Source organism: Oxyura jamaicensis, chromosome 1, assembly GCF_011077185.1.
Source record: "Oxyura jamaicensis isolate SHBP4307 breed ruddy duck chromosome 1, BPBGC_Ojam_1.0, whole genome shotgun sequence".
NCBI lineage: Eukaryota > Metazoa > Chordata > Aves > Anseriformes > Anatidae > Oxyura > Oxyura jamaicensis.
The window spans coordinates 116,420,256-116,439,101 of record NC_048893.1 but is presented as its reverse complement, the minus strand read 5'-3'; the positions used below and the strand labels follow the sequence as shown (position 1 = coordinate 116,439,101).

The following is an 18,846-nucleotide window of genomic DNA, read 5'->3' as shown; positions in this document are numbered from 1 at the left end:
ATTCCTTATCACTGAATAAGCTAATTTCTTGCCAATTTTCTTATGTCCAGTGGGAGTGTGCATTGAAATGGATTGGAATGTTTGCTTATAAAATAGAGGAGTCATCTTAAATAGCTTTTCCCAGAAGTTGCACCTTCAAGATGTTGAAAGAGGTCACTTGTGGGACAAAGTTCTGGTGATCAGATTGATCTCAACAAACTTTGCAACTTTCAGGAACAATTAGATAAAAATCAATGTGTTTCAGTTTAAAGGAGTAGAAACTTGGAAAACGCTGGTTGCAATATCTGCTCTACACAGTGTCTAGAAGATTGCTGCCATATATGAACACTGTGAAAGTCTTTTCAGAAGTCCTGCTGTCTCTATGCCTCTGAAGAACTCCATTCTTGAAAAACAAATAAACATGAATTTATAATAGAACAGAAAAGCTGAAGTTACTTTTCCAATATACTGTGTCTCTAAAATATTTTATTCTTACGGCAGTGGGACCGTACTGAATAATGTATAGGTCTCTGTGGCATAATCCATGGTCCCTTCACCCTGTTGAACAAATGTAATCATGTCCTAACACGTATTTCTGAAACTTGTATTATTTTACCATTTTTAGAATAGTAATGGTCTTGTAAGTTTGATGAAGAACTGCATATAACTTCCATAGGCTATTGGTAAAGTAAATCCAGTTTTACAACACCTAGTATATTTATTGCTATCACTGGCTATTATATTGGGAAATGTGACATCTGTGCTATTATACTGGTAGATATCATTTGTTTGCAGTCAGAATCTCATACCCATTCTGTATAAAATCTTGCATACTTTTTGAAAACAAAGGTATTCCGCATGGTCGTATATTACTTGTAAAATAAACATCCTCAGGTATGGCATAAAGGTGAATGCCCTGTTTGTGTTATAACTTTGCTGTAAAATATTCTGTTTGTCACTGGCACTCTTAAAATAAACATCTTAAGTTACATTTTAGCTAACAAATTATAAATAAATCTCATCATTTCACAGACACTGAATGCAGACAGTATGTCACAAGGAAGAAACAGAGTAGGAACAATGCAGGCAGAAAATCCCTGTGTAACTTCTTTCCCTCTGTACTGAAATACAGAAGATTCTGACAGGTTTATAGAGGTTTGCTGCCACTGGCTTCATTGGAATTACTCCCAGCTCACTCCTCCTACCACGGGGGTGAGGGGAAGATGAAACCTATGCCTGAAGGCTACTACATACTGTCACAGAAATAATTGCATCACTGCGCATGTTCTAATGTAGTGGGGATGATGTACACGGCAGGAATATATAGTAAGTTTTTTCATTAGAAGAGCTAGTGTTACTTAGCTTGGCTACATTACAAAGCTGGCAAGAGCACTCTTTCAGCTTAATCTCCAGTTAGAGTGGTCACTTTAAAAATGATTATCAGGTTGCAGGCTTCTGCTTTAGGAATGCTCCTGTGATTGTTAACTAGAAACATTCTTTGTTATCAGTCTAAACTGAAAGATACTTGGTAGATTGTACATCCTGCAGAGAGGCAGGCATCCTGGCAGTGAGGAAACTAACAAGTCCAAATCTAGATGTCTTGAAATATAAAACAGGATCCTTTGAGTTTGAGAAGATGGGTGTATATGGCTCCTGGTGAAGGCAAGGCAGCCCCATAAGTGTGTATCCAATGTGTGAACAAGAGGATTCTTTTTGGCCCACTTATCCAATGTAGCAGGGACAGGCTGGCATGGAGATTTAACCCAGGTCTGCACAACCACCATGTCCTAAGTAAAAGCATTTGCATAAATGGGATCAATAATACCACAGCCTGAGGCATAAAACTGTCCATTTTTTAAAAACCAACAGTAGTGAGAAGTGTGGTAATGAGATAATAATCTATTCTGTCTCTCCGGTATGAACATTTACTGCGGTTTGTTGAAGATACCGAGATCCATATAAACACTTAGCAAGTGGCTTTGGATATAACCAGATTGAAACAACAAAGAGGATTAGATCTTCCAGTTTAACATAGCGCTCTAGAGTGTGCTTTTTTGCTGAATATCTTCAAAAGTCTTTTTTTTTTTTCTTTTTTTTTCCTCCTAGTAGTCTGGATGAAAGAATCTAAAGCATGGATATTTCCCCTGCAACTACACAGCAGCTAGAGCACAGAGCTCCTATATTTACAGATGGAAAGTTTTGGATGGAAATATGTTCCCAGGCCCTGCACAGATGGCCAGTTCATGAGCAGAAACCCAACACATTAGGACTCTCCTATGTACACAGACTCCAGGTGGTGGATCTGACTAGGCTGCCTGATGCCTGGCAATTCTGAATAAATGGCCAGATTCCTCTTTATCTACTTGGACATCACTTACAGAAAACAGAACGTGTCCATGGGAGTCTGCCTAGACTGTAAAACATCTACCAAAGTGTCCTCATTTAGAAGCCTGAAGTGCAGAGCTGTTGTATTGTGTGGAACTTCCTGGTATAAATCACTGACATAATCATATATAACTTTAAACAAACAAACAAACAAGAAATCTGTCAGGAAAAGTTACTACATACGACTTTTCATCCATTAGATATTGACTTAAAAATCGGTATTGAATAAACAGGCTATAATGTCTAGGCACCAGTTTGCATGCACATTCCCATAAATACAGTGTTTGTGGCTAAGCTGCAGAGAGGAGGTGAAAGTATCTGGGGAAACCTAAACATTTTTCCTGCCTTAATACAAAAAGGCTTCTGAATAACCAAGAAAGAAGGGTGAAGGAGCAAGCACATTGATAATGTTTTTCTAATAGCAAATGGTAACGGTAGAATAAGCGATGCTTCATTCTTAAAAGTTTGCTGGGTCTGAATCCAGTCTCAGTGTGATTTGGAGCAATTCTTAATAATGACAAAAGGAGAGTAAAATCAGGCCCATTTGCTAAAATGAATATACACTGAATGGATGGAGCAGAGGGTTGCCCTGCAGGTGGGATCTGGAGAACATTGTTTTTAACCCTACTTTTAGGGAAATTGAGGCAGTCAAAAGGCAAGGTTTCATTTTAAAGTCTAAAGACTGGCTGACCTGATCTGAATTGGAGGACCTCACCTCAACCCTGCTTCCCGCATGGGACGGGATTTAATAAGGGCACCTCTGTGCTAGGGGCCCAGCTGTGGGGCCCGTGCCTGCAGCCTGAACCTCGTTGCTTGGTTTTAGCTGTGAAAGGTTTCAGTGTTCATTCCTGGTTTGATCATTTTTGAAGAGTAGCTGTGGGGTCAGTTTTTTAATCTTTGACGTGCCTTTCCTAACATCGTGTTGAGGCTGCAGTCCTGACGATGTCTGCAGTGCCATCTAATGGCTACAACCAGCCCAAGCAGCTTTTAATCTTTGCTTCTTACTTTATTTAATAACAGTAGAAAATGTTAGCACTTCCAAGAGACCACATTATAATAGAGAAGTGGGTCTCTGCTCTTCAGTGCTATATGCAGCCTTTCTCTTCACAACAATAAAAATAATCTGGGCTTTTGTCTAGCTTTCTGTCACCGTAGAGGCTCACTCCTCTGAGGCTTTGTCTCGACGAGGTTGGTGTGTCCACATCAGGATTCTCCAGAATTTCCTCCATCGCGGGTATTAGAGACAAGGCAAGGCCTCCCTGACAGTTTCTCTACTAGCAGGGAGTTGTTTTTTATGTGGAAAATCATTCCCACTGCACAGTAAATGCCTTACAGGGCTACCTACAGCCCAGTTCAAATCTTCTGCTTCATACTTTCCCAGTGGTAGGATGCTGTGTCCTGTGCTAGGCCTGTGCTAAACCATTTGTGAAAGTTTATAAAACAACCCCTCTCAGGGCCCATCCTCCCCATACTTGGCCATGATGGACTTTACACAAAGTTTCAGTGTTAAGGAGTCTTTGCACTTAAAAGAGGTGAAGGCAGGGAGGCTCAAGCATGGTGAAAAAAAAAAGCTGTTTCTTTCTGTTTGTGTCAGCAGATTGCTTGTGATAGCTTTCTTGTGGTGGTGCAATGGAAATAAGGCATGATGGAACCTGAGATTTGCCCTTAGTGTGAAATCTGTCAGTCTAAAATACTGTAAAGTTTCCCAAAGTTTTTTATATTCTTAAATGATGCTCAAGTCTTTCCCTGATTTCCTGTTCAGGAATATATTTCAGTCTTCAGACCTAATGCATCTGGGTCCTTGGCTCACCTTGTAAATTCCTTACTATTGCAGGGCGGAGGGATATGGACAGTGCCCGAGATCTTTCCTTCTGTCCCTGTCACATCACCGTTTTTAAGACACTTGGTTATTTGTGACCAAACTTAAGTTTATAATGGTATATGAGGAAACTTAAGGTCTTCCATCTGAGTGAATATCCTTGCAACTTCTTGCAAGGATGTAGACTTAGACCTAATGACTCAGATGGTCCTTCCTAGTTCTATGATGCAAAGTCCCTTGAAGTAGACATAGAAATTCAGCGTGATGAATGGGTTACTTAACTCTTAACGGGAAGCCACATATTTCAACAATATGTAGCCTTGCAGCTTGAATGACTGATCCTATGAAAACAGATCAGATCTCATGCCTTAGAATTTTAGCAAAGCATCATATTTGAGGAGTTTTATTCTAATGCATTTATTTGCATATATTGTGGTGCCAGACTTCAAGCATTTGAATGCCCTGCTGACTTTCTGTTTCATTGCTGTGAATACCTTCTGCATGAAATCTTGGTTGTAAGTATGAGGTGCTGGTGTTTAATTTCTTTTTTTATTTGCCCTCATTGTAGGATTTGCTCTCCTTGGAGGACATCCGTCCTTCCTTACAACACAAGACATTCATCTAGGCACTAACGAGAGTCTCACGGATACAGCAAGGTTGGTAAGATGTCACTTGACTGATCACTATATATTTGGTAGATCACAGAATCATAGAATCATTTATGTTGGAAAGGACCTCCAAGATCATCTAGTCCAACCTTTAACCTAGCACTGCCAAGTCCACCATTAATGTTTAAGGAAGTAGTTGATCAGGCGGAAACCTGTCTTGCAGGTTTTTCAAAGTTAATATTTTCTTTATGGAAAACGTCAGAAGGCACTCCAAATTCTTAAATGTTTACAGGTCAGCTCACAGAAACTATAGATATGTACACCATCAGTCCAACCATTCTAGCTCTCCAAAACATCTCACAACAAGAAATAATTTTCTTGAATTTTGGTTGTGGAGTGGTAACGAGAGTGACAGTCACACAAACAGAAACATATTACAAACCTCCATAGGACAGCTCCAATGATAATGGCACATATATTCAGATGAGACGAGAAACTTCTTGTTCTGTTGCTCCTCATGGAGATAGAAGTACAGGTGACTGGTAAATCAAAAAACAAAATCAAAAAGCAAAGACTTTATTTATCCCAGTTGTAGTAGCTGCTGGTGAAACTTAGTTTACCTGCAGGGGAGCACTGAAGGCCACTCCGATCCCCCTCTTTCAGCAGCACCGATCTTGGCCAACACTTTGGAGCTAATTTTTTATGCCATGCGCCTTCCTCCACTGCCATACTCACTCTCAGGACTGCCTGCCATACTCAGGACTGCTTGGAGGCTTGGCTATGGCATCACTCTCTTATCAGCACCTGTGGAAGATCTTAATCATGCTAAACCCCACACACATACAGGAATGGGTAGCTAGCAGTCTATCCCCATTGTCCTAGCAGGAAAGAACTTAGCTCAAAGTAGGAAGAACAAGAGGTTATCTTCTGCAGATGCCCTTGCTGTTTTTCAGAGCCCTCCATATATTAAAGACTCACCCAGCCTCAGTACTGTGCTTCTTTCTAGGAAGCCCTTTTGCAGCCTGGGGTTGATTGTCTCAGGCTCAGCTGTTGAAATGTTAGTAGCATTTGAAAGAACCTTTTTGTTCTGGTGAAAGATATGCAGTGTCAAATTTGTCAGGCTCAAGTCAAAATATGCCATCAGCCAGCAGAGGTTCCATTGCCCCGCTGTATATTACAGTTTTCACGGTCTAGTGGGAGAGATTGAGAACTGTGTGGCTGTTCTCTATCTAAGGAAACCCAAGCAAAATGTAAGAAAAATATGAAACATTAGAACATTTAAAATTTTCATTTCCTGCCTTTAACTGCTGAAGTGGAGGACATATGGGTGTTGATAGTAGAAAGTCAAAATTTCAGTCTCTTGAGGCGTGAAAATGTCGACTTCCTGCTAGGTATATAACTGCCAATATCACAAGAAGCTGCAACTATGGCATTTAGATGTTTCAGTGAAACTGTCCCAGTGCCTTGCTTTAGTAACTATGAGTTTAAATGATTCAAAAATTGTGGAAACTCATGAGCCTACAAAGGGACCAGATTAATCTGAGATTTAACAGTCAAATCTGAGGTATATTTGGTTACTGCATCCACCTGGCCACTTCGGTAGAGCTCATACACTGCCAGGGGATTCAAACACATCCCCTCAAAAGAATTTTTTCATACATCATGGCACATTGCCCCAGTTTAATTACTATGTCATGTTAAAGGTGAATGGAAGACATATTAAAGGTAGTTCCCCCTAAGTGACAGAAATATTATTCTCAAAGGATTTCCCCTCTTCTTCATTCCAACCTCCAGGAAGGAGAAGGATGTGGTCAGGGCCCTTATAGAGTGATCCTCTGCAACAACCTCTCCAAGCACCGTCCCACCAGATGCGCAGAGCCATTGTCTGGAACTTCTCTGTCGTTCACACACCAGCCCTACAGCAAATCCAGCCCTATTCTGATCCACAAACAGATGTATCTTCTGTAGACCTTATTTTTTTTTCTTCTTCTTCCCAAATAGGGTAATAAAGGGCCATTAAATCTTTGTTTGCAGTATCTTGAATGACCTTTGCTTGCACAAGCAAAATGGAAAAGGAAGGATGGACAGACTACAAGGAATAAAGCAAAAGGTAGAAAGAAGCGAATCTTCCAGCCATTCCAGAGGAATCCGCATTTCATTGAGAAAGCTCCCCCTTCCCATGAAAGCCTTCACCCCATCTTTTCTCTGTTACTGCTCCCCTCTTCCAGGTCAAGTTGCTATTCAAGACCATGATCTAGGGATTTTTCTGCTCTGCTGAGTCACAGCACTTGACTATGACAGTGGAGAGAAGGCTTTCCCAAGTCACTACAGAGCCCCACATGCTCTGCTTCAGTCCTGCTCTCATTAGTGGAATTATTATTGACTTTGCATAATCAAGACTGAGTAGTTTACCCAAAAGAACAACCTGATTATAAATTCCTTGGCATATCTTGTGAATGAAGGATGACATGCCAACCTCATTCAGTTAATGTGAGAATAAAAAAACAATGCTTGTAGTAAACCCAGAGGGTATTTAAAATATTTACAGCTTTGTGTCTAGGGCTCTGAAGGCCTTAGAAGTACTTATGATTGAGACTTAAAGTAAAGGGGACACCGAGTTATAAAAGTCCACGCTTCTTTATTATAATTGCAGCAGGTAAGGGTTGAAAACATTTCTGCTGTGAACATATTTTTAGTGACTTATTACTTGGTCATAATACAGTTCTTCCATGCTTCACAAGACATTTACATTTACACTGGCACAGTAGCAAAAAGTTACTACCCATTAAGGAGCTCTAAGCCTTTCAGCGTTTAGCATGTGTGATACACTACGTGAAATGAAATACAAGTATTGCATCTGTATTTTCTAGTGTAGAGAAGTTCTGTTGTGCACCACTATAGCTCAGTGGCCATAACATTCAGTGGCAGTAGTAAAGAGCTCCTGGGATGATTGTACACGTCCGTTGGCATTATCAGGGGATGAATCTCTCCATCTGTGGTGGATGGGTTTACTTCTTACTAAGAACAAGTCTACAACATGCCTCTTTACTACTATCAATGACAATGAAGTAGTCTTTTCAGGAAATTATACCTTTTGAATTGATACATACTTTCAAAAAACACGAAAATACTCCAAACTCTGGATAACAATATTTTACCCAAAAAGTACACAAATGCTCTAAAATCAAAGCGTTGTATTATAAAGTTCAGAGATAACATCAAAAGACATATTTTTATTTGTGTTTATTTTTGAATTCCATAGGGGATACAGCTGAGCAATACTCATATATTTACCAGCTCTGGGATTTTGAAGGTTAAGTTTATAGGCTCCCAATCTTAAACAAAAAAACAAACAAACAAAAACTTGTAGCCGGTGATAACATAGGAACCTTGATAACTCTAGATAAATGCAAAATCACCTGATAAACCTATGCTTACTCCCCCTCACCTTCCAAAACTTCATCTTCACTAAAGACTCTTCTCTAACCAGATCTTTTTTACTATGCAATTCCAGACTTATAGGGCTTCCTTTACATTGTTTTGCTTACAAGAGACTTCATTTCTTCAGATGAGGTCTAGATTTTTGAATTAAATTTGGATTTGATTTCATGAAAGATTATTCCAGTTTCCACCTGGACTTCCTCCTCTAAGATATGATATCTAGAAATGCTGGAAAAAGAATGGTCTGATGTCTTCCTGGTAGCAGCCCAATAATTCTAGTACCTACTTTCAACAGGGTAAAGATGGAAATGCAGCAGTATTCACTAGTTTGCCATTGATTATGACTGATTTTCCTCAACTGCCATACCCTGTAAAGGAACGATCTTCTAAAAATGCTTTATCTGTCATGTGAGGTAGGAGTCAGCTGACCTAATATCCTATTAAATGTCCAAGATAAATGGGCAATTTTTCAGTGTGATTGCCTCTTTTCCTCGTCTGAAGTGGGACTAGATATTTCTTGTTTAGGGTGGACACCTATTAGATGGCTAACAACAGAGGTCATGCATTGTTTCTCTGATGGCTAGTTCAGAACAGGTTTTCCGAAGTTACATACTTAAAGCTAAAATAAAAAATAATAATAATAAAAAAAATAAGACTACAAAATAATAGAAATCACGAGGCAGGAAGAAATAGTCAAACAGACGGTGTTCCAATAGCTTACAATCAGTAAATAGCTTGTTCAGTTCCTCCTTTACACTTGCGGCTGCTATCAGCAGTCTTTCCTTCAGAGAGAGCTCTACTGGGAATCTTATAACATTTTATAAGAGTTTTGCTTGTGTAAGGAATGTCTGATGTCAGTAGAAAAATATTGTTACTGACTGACTTCGTCAGGAAATTTGTCTGTGTAAAGGCCATGCGATTAACAGCTATATTTCCACCTGAGGAAGTATCAGAATCCTTTCTGGCTAATCAGAAGGAAATACTGCAACAGTTTTTCATAGTCTTCTCCCCAGTCCCTTTTTGTTGTTGTTGTTGTTTTAAGGTCCTGTTAAAGATAACATTAAAGCACACAAAATGCTACTTCAAAGTCATGCTTCAGGGCTTGATTAAAACAGAAGTGCAGAGCCACAGTCCATGTTTAATTTATCTAAAGAATTCAGAGCACACAGAGTATGCTATGCTAATCCACCATGCTAATCTCTGAGTCTTCCACACTTTGGCAAACGAGGCTAAAGGCGGAGTGGCACAGTGAATCCCGCATGCCCCTATCCATATAATGAGTTTCAAACTTGGACATTACTTTAGTGCTGATACCATGTGTGCCAATATACAAATATATAGACAGGAGAAAGAACAGGCTGGTATTGTTGGCCTCCTGTTCCCACGTTTGTTAAGATCAGTAAATGATGTGGTGATCTAAGACAGATCTGTAGTCCTAATCTTCACAAAGGTCAAGATACCATGCAGAGGCACTGTAATATCCAGTCAATACTACATTTGTTCTTCGATGAAAGACTCAAGAAATCTTATCTCCTCCAAAGTTATCGAATTCTTCAAGTATTACATTGTTGTGCAATCTCTTATCTTAGTTCATTTATTAACGTAACGTAACACTCATTGATGCTCTATCTGTAGCTACAATCAAAAGCTGAAGAGAAACAGCAGTAGCTTTCATTTACTTGCTATAGTCTGTTAATAAGTGAAACTGCTTGCTTATTAGCAGCTTGTTAAATATCTGCATTTAAGTGCTTTATGCAGGCATCATACATTATTCAGACAGCTGAAAAAATTTGATTCATTACCCCTTCTCATTAATATTTATGCCCTGCACATTGAAGGGTGCAAAAGGGATGTATTTATTATGTTTGACTGGGATATCTTCTGCTGTCCCCTAGGGTGCTGTCCAGCATGACAAATGCAATCTTGGCTCGAGTTTATAAGCATAATGATCTGGACCTAATGACGAAAGAAGCCACAATCCCAGTAATCAATGGATTGTCCGATTTATATCATCCTCTACAGATTTTAGCTGATTACCTAACTCTTCAGGTAACAATATAATCCCTGCTTAACAATATTGGGAAAGTCAGGTTCAAAACTGTCCTAGGTTTGTCTAAGTGGTAATTACATGACACTCGCTATTTAAAGAGATCTTTATTCAGGAATGTAATTAAGAATCTTTTTAATTTAAAACAGTTACTTAGTCCTGCCCGCTGTAGTGGTACTGAAGTTAAACATAAAATTAAGGACTTCTTTGGAATTAGGCTGCGATTTAAAAAATGTGAAGGGAGGGTTACATACTCAGATAAAGGTGAGATGCTGGCTTAACCAACGCTAATGGAAGTTTTGCTACTGACTTTAAAAGACACAGTAGTTCACCCTTGATACTGCTCTAAGCCATGAACAGTGTAAAAGGAGTCATTATCCACGTATTGGGAAATTGGTTCAAATTTACTTTGAAAAGCCAGTTAATGCTACCGGTGCAAATCCCCAACATTCAGGCTCTTAAACCTACTTAAACTTTGCTCACATCAAAAAACAGTTAACAAAGATCATTATTTTGTAGCTCTAATCTAATAAAATACTTGGTTTGACAGCTGGATGACATTTTACACATAGAATGCCAGATGTTTATCTGTGAACAGAAGGACTATGCTGTTTTACAATCAATTGAGGAACTAGCTTATTAAAAAATATTGGTGTACTGCAGGGCTGGTTGACAACGTTGATGAACTCTTCTGACCTTGTTTGCTTTCTGAATGAATAAAAATCGCACTGCTTGAAAAAAGGAGGGTTAGAATAATTTCCTGATTCATTCAGCTGTGTTTCTCAGCTGTCAAAGACTCTGCTATAGGACGTTTGGTATATGGAAAAGATCTAGTGAGCGAAATAGCAAATTATTCATGCCTTAAACTTTAAATACCGAACCATTCACATCTTTAGTGAAAATACTTTTTTGTTACTTTGATTACTATTTTTCTTACATTCTTCAATACTAAGATTTAAGAGACTAGCAAAAAAATAAGAAAAGTGAAATTGAGATTAAAATGCTTTGCACACCTTCGGATACGCTACATGTGGGAGATTACTTTGAGCCAGCTTCAGTGAGCTGCTAAAATTATGTAAAATGGTAAGTCATAATGAGAACATCATCAAACAATGTACATCATCTTTTTATTTAAACATCGTGCAGCTGTAAAACTAATGCATATTATCCCTGTGTTTTGGGGGGTTCTGTCTTACAAACACCTTGGTTATTAGCATTTTAACAATTGCAGATAGCAAGTTTCACCAGTAATCATGACTCCTAGTCTCCATAACTGTTGATATCTCTGCCAATAAATCTTGTTTCATCCTGCATAGTTCATGCCACTGACTGCAGCACCAAACTTTGGTGTTGTTGCTCTGTACACCATCTCTAGTCAATGAAGAGAGCCTGCTGAGCATCTCAGTTACCCTCTAGAGTTGCATCTCTTTCTCCACTGATTTTGGGAGACACCTGTTGAGGTTGGCAGAATAAGTAGATGCCCTGTTGATGATCCTTAGCTTCTCCTCTACTGTGTCCCGGAATAGGGCAGAAATTGTAGAAGCTCCAGGTGAACATGCCCCAGCAGGGTGGGTTTTCCCTTGATTTGAGTACCCAGGACAGCAGCAGCAGCAGTGGCTGTCCTTGTTACATCAAACACTGTGGAGAGAGTTTTTGGAATGAGTGTCCCTGCTCATTTGACATGATGAAGAAACAAGACTCTAACAGTTGATGCTCACGCAAAAGAAAATCCAACATGGAGAGGTATCATAATGACCTGAGCACTCACTGAGATCTCCAGGAGTGACTTTGCTTTTGGACAGACATGGAAGCATTTTTAAATTTACAACACTTTCCCAGTCAACCTGATAGCAGAGCACTGTTTCCTCCAACCATTCCCATCTCTCTCCTGGCCTTTCCAGCATGTCCTTTAGCTCAGAGTTTCTCAGGAGATCTCTAGAGGGCAGCTGGATGGTTGCCCACTTTGCAGAGGGCATGCTGCACTTTACACTCTTGCTTTCTTACCCAGGAGGCAGGGGGCAGGCAGGCAGGGAGGGAGCTCCCAGCAGCACACTGTGGGTGTTGGCACTGTGTGCACTTTTCCTTTCTGCCCTTCTGCTGCCTTTGTTCTTTTCTGCACTGTACGCTGAGGTGAAGAGGGCTGGTCTTACAGCACGTAATGAAACGGCGTTTCACTCGTATAATGAACTTTACCAGTTCACAGAAGTAGCATTAACACTTGAAGAAGTGGGAGCCACAGGGTCTCGTTGTTGTTTATCACAGTCAAACTTCTCATGGGATTCTCTGCAGGGTAAGAAGATGTTATGTGAGCACTCCCTGCAAGAAGATTAATATGGGGATGTTGAATAGCACCACTGATTCTTTAAATCAGTTAGAAGTTCATATATAACATTCGGACTGCTTTTCTGAAATGCAAAAGCAATTTATTTGATTTATGCATGCATGCAAAATACAATAGTGACACCGACTGATAGTCTTATATTTACATATAACTACAGAATTTATGCAGCTGATTTCTCCTAAAAATGTCTCTTCCTTATCTCTGTAACTACTTTCCTACTATCTGGCCTCTCCCTGCTGTCAGTACACACACAAAATGTACTTTTTTTCTCTTCTTTATTCTCCCCTGGTGTTTGCCACTGGTGCTCTACAGGCATTTTGGCCCTCTTCATGTTTAGCACATCTTTATTCCTCCATTTTCTAAATCCTGTTAATTTTTCCAGATGCTTTCTTGAATCCTTTTCAAGCCCTTCCTCTGCCTAGTTTCCTGGTTTGTTTTGTCAGCTTGTCTTCCTGCTTATGGCTTCTGATTCCTTTTTCACAGGTGCATTTTAGTGGTGTGTTTGTTTCTTTGTTTTGGTATATTCTAACGCCCACCCCAGACAATGCAGTGGGTTTAGTACTGAGGCCGTCTCTTTCACGTTCTGTATTGAGGTTGCTCATCAGTCTACAAACTGTCATGAGTACTGGGGTAAGATCCTTCCGGTTCAACATCCTCTTGCCCAGTGCCTTCTTCCTGAGCAACCTGGAGCCCCTCACAGGTTTTCCATCTACTTGGGCTCTCCCCTTTAATACCACGGTCAGTACTGATGTCCTCTATTATGCCAACGGGTTTGTTTTTCTTACCATACCTGTTGCATATTTTCTAAAAAATGGTTTGTGCTGAGTTTTCATTGACTTATAACCCACTAGAAATGGTTATAAACATTTTGCAACCTGATTTGGAGAGCGTGGGGATTTGGCCTTTAAAGACTACACGTTGGTGTGCTGCTGCTGTGCAAATGGAGAGCCGTTTTACGCCCCTCTCTGCGCTGAAGGGGTACAACAGCTGCTTCCTGAGCCCACCCACCGCCTCTCAGTCTCCTGGGCAGAAGCTGTGGCTCTCAATTTCTGTTCTGCGAAGCTTGGCTGGCGGGCAGCATCACACAATTTGTATTCTGGCGACAAACCAGGTATTGACATTGATTCAATTGATATTAATGCCACTGGCCAAATCAGCTAGCTTGTAGCTGACTGCAGGATGGCCAGACTGGTAATTAGAGTGGATCCATATGCCACTAGCTTTTATGTCACTGGTCTGAAGGGAAATTTCTTTTTCAGAAAGAAATGGTTGGCATAAAGAAATGTTTAGCATAACAAATGCATCAGGGGTTCCTTTTCAGATAGCGCAACAAATAACAGCATCGCCCTGTTTGAAGAGAGCTGCTGTGTATTCTCAATCTTTCCTCAAACTGTAACCCAAAGAGCTCAAATTATTATAATCTTCAAACTCATCACCATCAGCAGCAGCAGCATTATTCTAACAATTAGAAGTCCCAGCTAAGGTCCAGACTGATCCTCTGGAACACACAGTTTCAATAACCGTGCCAAACACCAAGGTAGGAGTAATATAACTGGTGCAGCGTGTGCCTTCCAAGATTGCCCTGGTTTTTATTTACCAGATCACGCTGTTTCCCAAAGGGCTAAAGCTTTGACTATCCTCTGCTTTCCATTTAAAATTTTGACAGAATATTGATTCATCATTCAAAAGCTTGCTTTAATTGAGGGCTGTTATGACCGTTGAGGCCAAATGTTTCAGAAGGAACTTATAATAGTGTCAGAGTTTCTGCCTTGCTGGAAGCAATTCCACGTAGAGTCTGACATGAAAGCCCCTAATTAATTAATTAGTTAGTCATCTCTAAACATACAACAGTGCTATACCGTTGAGCATGCTTATTTTTTCCCCGTGGTTTGGTGCACTGATACACCGCAACCACGGATAAGATCAGAATGAAACATAGCAGAAGAAGCATGAGGGTGAGAAAGTTGACTGTAAAATTGGCATTAGTTATTCAGCAGGGATTTTTTTCATGAGAATAGCAAAGCCGAGTTTTGTTTTCACTGAAACAGCAGTCACCAGCTTGCCAAAGAGTCACTCATAAGGGAGAAAGACTCTAGATTTTCTAAATATTTTTTTTTTTGTGTGTGTGTGGTTTTACTAGAAGTCTAAATATTTTGAAGCCAGGTCCCAAATATAAAAAGAAACTGCAGAACAGCCAATCAGGTAAAATGGCTACATTAATATAACAGAGTTTGGAAAAACTGGGGAGTGGTGCAAGGGCAAAAGTACCTTCAGAGGACCAGGTGAAAAGATTCTGGTTTAACCTTGATCATTACAGTCATGGGAAACACTTTTTGCAGGTTTTCCTCTGTGTAGCTGATCAAGCATGTGCTATATAAAATAGAAATACAAAATGCATTTTCATATACAGCAGTTTTTGTGTTGCGTTAATTGGTTATGACTGATGCAATCATCTCATCTTTCTCACGTTCTTGGATGCTAGGGATGTATCAATACAGGATGCCCCACAGCATGTATGCGCTGAGGATAAGCACCACAGCCACAGTCATAGGGAGCTGGCTTTAAGTGAAGAGGTAGGAATTGCAGCAGTAGTGTACCAGCAGCAGCACAAAGCTTAGCACACGTTGTAAAATAGGCATGCACACAGCTTGATTCTGCCTTGACTACGACTTCTTCCATTAGCTGAACATCTTCATTAAGATTAGCTCAGCTATGTCCACTCCGTACAGCAGTCACGGCAGAGGTGGCTTTGCAATTTGCAGTGCCGATTATGAGGGTTATTATACAGGCATCTCCAGTATTTTGTATTTTGTCCATAACAGCTAGTAGCTAGGGAAAACAGAGAAAAGTATTTAATATGCATTGTGCTTCTTGTAATGCAGAGTAGCAGCTGGTAATAAGGTGGAGGTTATTTAACATAGCAGTGTATTTGTGACTCACTACTCAGTGCTTTGAGCATTACAGGCTGTGATGTCTATTTTTAAATAGCGAGATCAAAAGAACTGAGGGTTGTCTCATTTGCTTCTAGCTGTGGGTTTGTGTCTCAGCTATCGCTAACCCCTAGCTGGAAACGACTCCTTAAAGAAATGCCTCAGTTTGGTCTTCTCCTAGGAACACCATTGCTAGGAGATATGGAAGCATTTTGAACGATGCTTAGAGACTTGCAGAGCTGTTGTACTAAAATAACTTCCATGTCAAGGTCCTGCTTTGCTCTCCCATAAATGCCCTCGCATCACAGCATCACAGCTCTGCCCATGAGCCTATGGTTGTTTAACAATCTGAAAATGAAAAAGCTGTAGTTTCACAGTACAATAACTTTAGCTTTTAAACTCTAGGCAGCCTAAGACTTAGATTTAGATTTCAACTGCATTTTAATGTCATTAAATATTTCAGATGCTACTATTTTTGACTCAAAATCGTGCTCACTAGTAGCAATGACAGTAAGTTTGGTCTGCAACAACTTTACAAAGACTTGTTTAGGAAAGGCTGCTGCCAGGAGAGGGGGGTGCAGTTCCAGCCCTTCTCCTGTTCAGCCTTTCGGCATCTTTGCTGGGCCTGTCTGCAAGGTAGCCTGTCAGTAGAGCTCTGCAATGGGGATGCTTATCCTCTCTGACAAGCACTGAACCACGTCATGCAAAGTGTTGAAACACTGTCTGGCTTCCAGCTAATACAAGGCAATAGTATCAAGGCCCAGTTTTGAACTAAGAATAAAAGGCTCTCCATTGTGCCTTTCGAGTCAGGAGGTGGAGTAGTACAGAGCAGGCATATAGAAGTACTTGGTTATATCTTTACACATTTTCTGGTGTCAACTCAAGTACCTATAAACGTGCCTATTTAAAACAAGCCTTGCTGAAGGGCTTCAAATTGTCATGATCTGGAAATGGGTGCTGCTGGTCCTCTTGTTCCTCCTTAGACCTTACCTGTTGGTGTCTAAGGGTCGGGGTAGCTGCACATGTACAGGCTGTAAGTGCAATCAGGCAAAGCTGCAGTTAACACTGTAGTGCTGTTCCAGGTGAGGGTAATCCATGCTCTAATAAAATCCCTGCATTCTTTGGCATCATCTTGCTCCCTACGTCATCATCTTGCTCCATTCTCCTGGAGCATAACCCCAGGGCTGTGTGATTCGTTTGGCAGGAGCACTATGGTGGTCTGAACGGACTCACCATCGCCTGGATCGGAGATGGAAACAACGTCCTCCACTCCATCATGACGAGCGCTGCGAAGCTAGGAATGCATCTGCATATTGCAACGCCCAAGGTAAGGAAGCTGTGGGCATGGAGAAAGGAGGGCAAACCTTTGATTTTACAAGATACAAGAATCAATTTAGAACAAAGAATTAGAATCAATTTAGAACAAAGAATTAAATGATGTATTGGTATTTCATTCTGTAACTGTTGAAATACATTTTCCTTACCTTATTGGAACACTTTCTACCAGTTTATCCCAAAAATAAACTTTCAACGATATCAAAGTAATTTCCTGAAGCTTTGCAGTGCTGAATAACATGACTTTTCCAACAGAAAATGGTTTAGTCAGTATTTTTATTAACCAGAGTTAATAATCGTTAAAGATCTTATGTATGTTCCATCATGTTATCTGTCATCTCTTTTGGCAGGGCTTTGAACCAGACCTGAGAATAACGAAAATAACTGAACAGTACTCCAAAGAGGTATGAGCCCAAGGAACAGCCTCTCACAGTGATCTGAATAGTTTATTTTTGCTATAAATGAAGTTTTGTGATTTCCTGATCTTCCTTATTTTATTCACATTAGTATGGTACCAAGTTGCTTCTCACAACAGATCCATTGGAGGCTGCAAGTGGTGCCAACGTCTTAGTTACAGATACATGGATAAGCATGGGGCAAGAAGAAGAAAAGGAAAGAAGACTAAAGGCATTTCGAGGTTATCAGATTACAATGCAGGTAAAAATTCAGATTTCATTTTTGGTTGATCCTTTTACAGATTGCATTTGTAAGAATCAAAATCATCAAAGCATGGGTTTGGTGTGTTTTTGAGTGGAGCTATGGGGAAAAAAACACAAAACAACAACAACAAAATGTGCAAACCTTACTCCAGCTTGAAAACTCACAAAAATAACAATTTTGGGTTAATATGTACACCTCACATGGCTTGTCCTCTCTCAGAGCTTCTTGGTGAGATCTAAATCCAGAACATAACCAGTGCAAGAGAGCTAATCCTTTACGTTTTTATAAAACAAACAAACAACAACAACAAAACTATTCCTAACCTTGCATTTTTTGTTATTATTATTTTTTTTTCCACCAGAAAAGATCCCTTACATTTTATTTAAAATGAGCAGCTCACAGATTAACTATTAAAGTTCATAGTCTGGGCATAATCTGGGGCAATTTTCTGTCTAGCTGTCAATGTATAAAGCACAGAATAAATGTCCTTAAAAATCATCTAGTTGAAGTGCATATTGGAATAAAAACAGACATAATGTGAATTCATAAACTATTAATTGTTCAAGATAAAAAATGACATTTTCCTTGCTGATAGGATTACAGATTTAATTGACTGTATTTTAATGTAAGTTCATAAAATACTATTAATGGGTATGCCTCTGAATTGGCTTAAAGCTTCATTGTTTATTGATATTAGATCAATATATTATGAGTGACAATATCAAAAGGAAAAAAACCACAGCCCTTTAAACCATGGTGTAATGTGTTCTTGTTGAAATTATCAATAGCATTGTATTATTGTGTGTCATTCGGATACAGATTGCAGTTTATCGATCCCCTAAGTCACTAGAGTTTTTACTTCCTTCTAAAACCAGAGAAATAGAGGTTAAAAATGGATTTTGTGAACGCAGCACCGAACTCTTACTGACTTGAATGGGGATATTCTCATCTTATTCACTGATGAGCAATTCTTTTGATGTCAGTGGAATTCTTCTGAGTTCATCGTCAAAGTCACCAGAATGGGTGCTAATGTGAAATTTGCTAACCTTTTTACCAGTTCAAGATTTCATTAATGTAATAGCATATTTCTTGATTTTTTTATTCTTTTTGATCTACAGACTGTGAAATCTGCTGCTCCCAACTGGACATTTTTACATTGTTTACCCAGAAAACCTGAAGAAGTTGATGATGAAGTGTTTTATTCTCCAAGATCATTGGTTTTCCAGGAAGCAGAAAACAGAAAATGGACAATAATGGTAAAAAAAAAAAAAAAAAAAAAAAAAAAAAAAAAAAAAAAAATA

The 18,846-nt window shown here is 39.6% G+C and overlaps 1 protein-coding gene across 1 annotated transcript in view; it reads left to right on the top strand.

Annotated features, from left to right (window-relative positions):
• OTC (ornithine carbamoyltransferase) overlaps positions 1–18,846 on the top strand; it is a 29,934-nt gene that overhangs the window by 8,583 nt on the left and 2,505 nt on the right. Inside the window, exons 4-9 of the mRNA XM_035344355.1 lie at positions 4,752–4,839; positions 10,128–10,281; positions 16,755–16,877; positions 17,236–17,289; positions 17,393–17,542; positions 18,664–18,801. Coding sequence (XP_035200246.1) covers positions 4,752–4,839; positions 10,128–10,281; positions 16,755–16,877; positions 17,236–17,289; positions 17,393–17,542; positions 18,664–18,801 — 707 coding nt within the window. The remainder of the gene's footprint in view (positions 1–4,751; positions 4,840–10,127; positions 10,282–16,754; positions 16,878–17,235; positions 17,290–17,392; positions 17,543–18,663; positions 18,802–18,846) is intronic.